This window comes from Erinaceus europaeus, chromosome 3, assembly GCF_950295315.1.
Source record: "Erinaceus europaeus chromosome 3, mEriEur2.1, whole genome shotgun sequence".
Classification (NCBI taxonomy): Eukaryota; Metazoa; Chordata; class Mammalia; order Eulipotyphla; family Erinaceidae; genus Erinaceus; species Erinaceus europaeus.
This window is the reverse complement of record NC_080164.1, coordinates 131,993,782-132,001,250: the sequence shown is the minus strand read 5'-3', so window position 1 is coordinate 132,001,250 and position 7,469 is coordinate 131,993,782. Positions and strand designations below refer to the sequence as shown.

Below are 7,469 nucleotides of genomic sequence, written 5' to 3'. Positions count from 1 at the left end.
GTTGGCAGAACTGGTCCAGATCTGGTAACATTAAAATCACCATGCATGACCCTTTCTTGCAGAAATATAAGGTTTTTTTTCCCTCTCCTGAAATCCTGGAGAGGACCCCTAACAATATGTAAACCTTGCAGTTAACTTTGTTGGTCTGCACAATGATTCTTCCTTGAATTCTCACTAGAGTTTGCTAATTGAAAGGAAGATTAATGAGTATTCTGTTTGCTTGGTAAGAAAATGTGTGTTTGAGAGGCACAGGGAGTTAGTACAAGAACTCCGAGGACCTGGCTTCCAGTCCTCAGCCATTCTCCTGCTACTCATCTGCAGGTGCAGCTACAGCTGCCTGGGGCTAGTCCAGCTCACCCTTCTCTATGTCTGTGCAGTTAATGCTCCCTCTTGAGAGCTCTAAGTCATCTGCGATTGGACAGGAGAAAGGAGCAGACACGGATTTTTCACAGTTAATTTAACTTGGAACATTTCAGGAGGTTTTTTCACAGTTAATTTTCCTTGGAACGTTTCAGCATGTTTTTTTTTTTTTTTTTTTTTTTTTTTACACGTCCTATTGTCAATGGTTCATGCAACCTTCCATGTATGGTTCCATCAACAGAGAGCCAAGGAGACAATCCACAGCACGATGGTTAGCAGAGAATGGGTTTCTGGCCCCAAATCAGTTCTCCTTGCCTCCATGTCTGCATCACTGACCAGGCACTAACTGAACACCTACTATGTGCCTGGCTGCGCCTCTGGCCCAAAGATACACACTAAATGGCACACCGGGGACTCGGATTCTCCTGCTGTGACTCTGACCAAATAGTCCAAATTTTTTAACACTGGTGGCCTGTGGCTTCAAAACACACACACACACAGACACACACAGACACACACACACCCCACACCCCACACCACACACACACTTAGCGCCAGGAGCCGCTCTGCAGCCTCCGGGGCCCCAGGAGCGTAGTGCACCCACCCTGGGCTTCAGGGAGCGGGCCGCGGTGTGTGTGGGGTTACTTGGAGGCCCAGGCCTGGGGAGTTGGGGTGCGAGGGGGGGCGTCCTCCTTGGTCAGAGCCGCACGGCCATGCTGATTGGCTGTAGCTATGCAGGGCTTTCCGCCTGCTGGCTGCGGGCGCGCCCTCCCGCGCGCTCCCGGCTTGGCCCGCGCCAGCCCCGCGCCTCTCCTGGCCGCTGAGTTCCGGCAGCGGCATGGGTGAGGTGCCAGCAACAGATGCGGGCCGCCGAGCTTCGCAGCCTTAGGCCACGCTGAGCGCCCGCAGGAGCGTGCCGCCCCCGAAAAAGACTGGGAGGCGCGCAGGTTCCCCAGCAAAGGCAGAAGCCCCCGCCTCCCGCGGAGAGCGCCGCGCCGACGGAGCGCCCGTTCCTCGCCATGCAGGGCCCAGCCGCCGACGGGGACCGGGGACCCGCCCGCAGCGCCCGGGAGCTGAGCGGCGCGGGGCTCGGCGGCCGGGGGAGGAGGCCGGACGCGCGCGGGCAGCGTAGCACCATCGTCTGGAGGAACGTGGTCCTGATGAGCCTGCTCCACTTGGGGGCTCTGTACTCCCTGCTGCTCATCCCCCAAGCCCAGCCGCTCACTCTGCTCTGGGGTAAGTCCCGCCGGCGCCCCAGGCCAGGCTGGGAACACTTGGGGCCGTTCGCTCCCGGTGCCCCCGAGCCCGGGCCCGCGCCTGCGCCTGTCCACGGTCTTCTTGGGACCGGCACTCTGTCTGTCCCGGCTTCTCCAACTTCAGCCTCCCCCGCCAGCGGTGGCTCCCGGCGGACAGCACTCCAGCTGTGCGCAGAGGCGCGCCTCAGGGGCGCGGGCGTCCGCTGAACCCCGCTTGCCGGGAGGCGGCAGGCGGGGTGGCTGTCACTCCTGCCGCCTAGGAGCTCTCGGCCTTGAGACCGAGTTAAGGACGAGGGAGGAAGCGGCGGCGCGGGGAGACCCCGCGCAGGCATGGTCTTGATCCTTACGCAGAGATGGCAGAAAGCGGTTCCCTTCCCACCTCTGTCCCTCCACTCCCCACCCCAGCCTCACTCCCTCCCCTCCCCTGCCCCAGGGCCCAGCTGCACTCCTGCGGGTCTCAGAAGTTTCTCCATGAGCAGACGGAGTTCATCCCGAAAGTGCCCTGACTCCCGCACCCAACTCCCAGGTGGGGAGCCATGGGAAGACCCTTCCAGGTCCTGGCCTTCTCTGGCCAGCTCTGTCACCCGCACCTGTAGCTTCCCACCATCCTCCTTCCTAGCACCCTCCTGGCAAGGGAGGGGAGCCTAAGAGCTAAGCCTTACCCCCATCCCCACTCCAGCCCCGCATCCAGGGGTTCCATCGCTGACCACTGAACCATCTCTCAGATTTCCTGGCCTCAGTAACTGACTTTGGCTTCAGTCACCATAGGGAACTGTAGCCAGGACAAAAGGTTTTGATATCCTGAGCCTAGAATTGGGCCAGGTAATCCAAGAACCCCATCCACCTCCCAGCTCCCATTTCCCAGGTCGCTGAGGAATTGGGGCAGGACAAACACAACCTCCTTTGATCTCTAGAAAGGAAGAAAAAGCAGAAGTAAAAAATAAATAAAAGGAGACGTCTTTCTGTACCGCTTTTTACTTGACATTGTGCTAGCTGTAACTGCGGAGGTTGAGAAAGGGCCATTTTGGGTGTAAGCCTTCTGGACACCATGAGGTTACTGGAAGTACCCCCCAAACACCGCCCCGCCCCCCATCATGTGGAATCTTTGGATGGTAAGAGGTAAGATTATTGGGAATCTGGGAAGCTTTTTCTTTTTTTTCTTCAGGGTTATCACTGGGGCTCGGTGCCTGCATTGCGAACCCACAGCTCCTGGAGGCCATTTCCCCCCATTTTTTGTTGTTGCCCTTGTTATTACTGTTACTGTTGTTGTTGGATAGGACAGAGAGAAATTGAGAAAGGAAGGGAAGACAGAGAGAGAAAGATAGACACCTGTAGACCTGCTTCACTGCTTGTGAAGCGACCCCTCTGCAGGTGGGTAGTCAGGGGCTCCAACCCGGATCCTTACAGAGGTCTGGTTCCACGCCATGTGCACTTAGCCCACTGTGCCACCTCTGGGAAACCTTTTAAAGTTCCTTGAAACAATCTGGTTGACCCCTGCAACTCCTTCCAGCACTCACTGCATTCCTCAGTTCTCTGTCCTTCATTATCATCTTCTTGTTGTTTCTGGGGCATCATCCTGGGTGGACTTTTTCTGATAGAAAAGGAGATAGAGAGATAAAGACCACAGCACCAAAACCTCCCTGAGTTCCATGGTGGTCCCAGGGGTGTACCAGTCTAGAAATTGGGCCTGTAGCATGGCAAAGCAGGTGCCCTCCTAGGTGATCTATCTCACTCACCGTCCCTATCGTCTTTGAGATGTGTTGATTTAATTCTCCACCTGTCTGTGCACCTGCCCTTATTTCCAAGTGACTGTATTGCAAGATGCTCAGCCCGTTTTGCTTCATGCACTTCACATCACCCGCCAGAGCCTTGATATCACCCTCACACCCCCAAACTCCCTGGAGCTGCCCCTTTCCCTCCCCAAAGGGTTGTACCTTTGATTTATCGTTTTATTTATTTACAGAGAGACAAAGAGGCAAAGAGACACAGAGAGAGACAGAGAGAGAAACCACAGCTCCACAGTTTCTTTCAGTGTGGTTAGGCTGGGCTCAATCTGGGCTGTGTGCAAGACAAAGCAGACACTATCCACATAAGCTATTTTCTTGGCCCTGTGCCTTTGACATTTAAAGTCCACCTGTCTCCAGGGAGTTGGGCCTAACCTTAATAGCTGTGGTGTTAGAGACGGTTCAGGGAGAGGCAAGCACTTAAAATATTCTTTTACATGCACAAGTGTCTTCCATGCTCCACAGGGCACTTCATGGGTATTCCTTACAGCCCTGAGCCTCTGAAGATAGAGTTTTTGTCCTCAAAATCTGGCCAAGGGTGCCCCTCTGGTTCACAAGCCCAGGCAGTTGAGAAGGAACTACAGTGCAGGATCTGTTCCCTGTAGTGGGGAGAGGATGGTGTCTGCCAGTTGCCAAACCCCATCACTAGCCTCCTTGCAGTCTCCTGGCTTTGTTACTTCTTATCACCTGCATTTTCCCTACCTGCGCTTCAATGCTTCCTTTTAAAGAAAGAAAGCAAGAAAAAGGTGGTGCAGTGGGCTAGAGCACTGAAACTTAAAAGCATGAGGTTCTGAATTCTGTCCTCAGCATGGCATGTTCCAGAGTGCTGCAGCTGTTTCTTATATACATAAATGAATGAAGGATCCGGGTTGTGACGCACCTGGCTGAGTGCACATGCTACAATCCAGGTTCAAGCCCCCAAGTCCCTACCTGTAGTAGGGAAGCTTCATAAGCAGTGAAGCAATGCCACAAGTGTCCCTCTCTCTATCTCCCTCTTTTCTCTTGCTTTCTGGCTGTCTCTAGCAAATAAATAAAGATATTAAAAGGGAGTCGGGCTGTAGCGCAGCGGGTTAAGCGCAGGTGGCGCAAAGCACAAGGACTGGCATAAGGATCCCGGTTCGAACCCCGGCTCCCCACCTGCAGGGGAGTCGCTTCACAGGCGGTGAAGCAGGTCTGCAGGTGTCTATCTTTCTCTCCTCCTCTCTGTCTTCCCCTCCTCTCTCCATTTCTCTCTGTCCTATCCAACAACGACAACAACAATAATAACTACAACAATAAAACAACAAGAGCAACAAAAGGGAATAAATAAATAAAATAAATATTAAAAAAAAATTAAAAAAAGATATTAAAAATAAAAAATAAGTGAATGAATATTAAAATGAAAAATGTCAGACTGCCATCTGAGTCCCTTCAGTATGTCCTGTGGTAGCATCATGGGTCTTTTTCACCTCACAGGACAGGTGAAAGTTGTGATTTCAAAGTCCAAAATTGTGACTTAGAAACATTTCAAACAGGAGATGGGAGATAACTCACTTGGTGGCACTGTCTTACCATGCACAAGGCCCTGGGTTCAAGATCTGACACCATATGGGAGCATCAAGGATGATATGGGAGGGATCCCACTGGTAGTGGAGTAGTGCTGAGGTGCCTTCTCTTGCTCCCTCTCTGTAAGATGAAGAAAGGAAAAAATGGGGCAGAGAGATAGCATAGTGATTTTGCAAAAGGTTTTCATGCCTGAGGCTTTGAGGTTCCAAGTTCAAGTCCCTGAACCATCATAAACTAGAGCTAAGCAGAGTTCTGGTTAGAAATAAAATAATAGGGGCCAAGTGGTGACGCACCTAGTTGAGCACACGTTACTTACCATGAGCAAGGACCATGGTTCAAGCCCTTGGTCCCCACTTGCAGGAGGCAAGTTTAACCAGCAGTGAAGCAGTGCTGCAGGTGTCTCTCTATCTCATCCTTCCTTCCCAATTTTTCTGTTTCTATCCAATGAGTGCATGAATAAAATATTAAAAAATAACAAAATAAGATAAAGAATGGGGGGGTTGGGCGGTGGCGCAGTGGGTTAAGCGCATGTGGCGCAAAGCGCAGGGACCGGCGTAAGGATCCCGGTTCGATCCCCGGGCTCCCCACCTGCAGGGGAGTCCCTTCACAGGCGGTGAAGCAGGTCTGCAGGTGTCTGTCTTTCTCTCCCCTTCTCTGTCTTCCCCTCCTCTCTCCATTTCTCTCTGTCCTATCCAACAACGAATTGCGTCAACAAGGGCAATAATAATAACCACAACGAAGCTACAACAAGGGCAACAAAAGGGGAAAAAAAAATGGCCTCCGGGAGCGGTGGATTCATGGTGCAGGCACCGAGCCCAGCAATAACCCTGGAGGAGGAAAAAAAAAAAAAGAATGAGGGGGGTCAGGCACTGGTGCACCAGGTTAAGCACACATAGTATAAAACACAAGGATCCCGTGCAAGGATCCCAGTTTGAGCCTCTGACTCCACACTTGCAGGGGGGTTGCTTCACAAGCAGTGAAGAAGGTCTGCAGATGTCTGTCCCCCCCCCATTTCTCTTTGTCCTATCCTATAAAATGGAAAAAATGGGTGCCAGGAGCAGTGGATTCATAGTGTAGGCACTGAGCTCTGGGACAAAACAAAAACCAACCAAACAAACAAAAAACCTCAAAGATTAAAGAATGAAAAAGCTATTTGGGGAGGCTACTCTTTGAGGGTATTGCAAAGTCCTAGGTTCATTGCCTGCCATTAAATTACCACAAAAAAGAAAGATTCCAAATAATAGAATATTACCTAATCGATGTTTCCTGGGAGAAGATAGGAAGGCAGATAAGATGGTTTTGCTGATGCCCAGGCCCCACAGAACATTGAGCAGGACTATAGGTACAGTTCCCTGGACTCAAGGTTATTATTTCTTTTTTAATTTTTGTTTTTTTAAAATTATTTATTGATTTTTCCCTTTTGTTGCTCTTGTTTGATTGTTGTAGTTACTATTGTTGTTGTTATTGATACTGTTGTTAGAACAGGGAGTAAAGGAGAGAAAAGGGGGAGACAGAGAGGGGAAGAGGAGGATAGACACTTGCCGACCTGCTTCACCACCTATGAAGCGACTCCCCTGCAGATGGGGAGCGGGGTGTTCGAACCAGGATCCTTACTCCAGTCCTTGTGCTTTGCGCCATGTGCGCTTAACTTGCTGCGATACCGCCTGACTCCCAACTCAAGGTTATTTTCAGTGGAAGCCCCAGTGGCCTTGACCCACTAGTGACCCTCCATCATCTGCCCTCTTTTCCTCCTCCATCTGCTCCATCTGGCTTGAATACTGAGTCCTGCTCCTTGGGCTGCTCATCCTCTGCAGGCATCTGAGCTGTCGAGAAACTAGACTTAGCTTTTCTGCTGCCAGGTGAAGTTGCCCTGGAAACAGCGCAAGGGCCTTAGGTCCACACTTGCACTGTAGTTTGCATGAAGGTGAGTGGTTGTCCATGAATCACGTGTGCTATCAGTTTCCACTGCCCCCGTGCTCCAGCCCTTGTGTGATTCCTTCAGGCCAGAACATTGTGTTTTCTGATCCTGCCCATCTTCTGTGTTGCTGCTTATCCAAACACAGTGCTCCCACAGTGTGTGTGTGTGTGTGTGTGTGTGTGTGTGTGGCGTGAGCTCACAGGGTGCCTGCTTTGAGGGTTGAGGCCAATGGAGGCAGTTCTCCCAGATTCTGAACCCTAAGATAAGTGGGACAGGGGCTCATGCTGTGGACACAAACACACACCCCGGGGTTCTTTCCCAGGGGGACTTCTCCCTGATTATCTCCAGGTGTTCTGACTATTGCTTTCAGAAACAATGTGGACTTTTATGGTTTCTCTGAAAATATTATCTGAGTCCCTTCAGTGTTTCCTGTAGTGACATCATGGATCTACCCCCCCACCCTTACAGAACAGAACTGTGCCTGCAAAAAGAAAAAAAAATGTGCAAAGAGACTCTCTTGCCTGAGGCTCCATAGTCCCATAACAATCCCCCATACCATAACACCGTAAGCCAGAGCTGAGCAGTGGTCTGGTAAAAAAAAAAAAA

General features: G+C 51.3%; 1 protein-coding gene across 1 annotated transcript in view; it reads left to right on the top strand.

Moving 5' to 3' along the window:
* Positions 1-1,015: 1,015 nt before the first annotated feature.
* SCD5 (stearoyl-CoA desaturase 5) overlaps positions 1,016-7,469 on the top strand; it is a 185,424-nt gene continuing 178,970 nt past the window's right edge. The window contains exon 1 of the mRNA XM_007518509.3: positions 1,016-1,596. Within this exon, the coding sequence (XP_007518571.1) occupies positions 1,380-1,596 (217 nt within the window). The 5' untranslated portion in view covers positions 1,016-1,379. The remainder of the gene's footprint in view (positions 1,597-7,469) is intronic.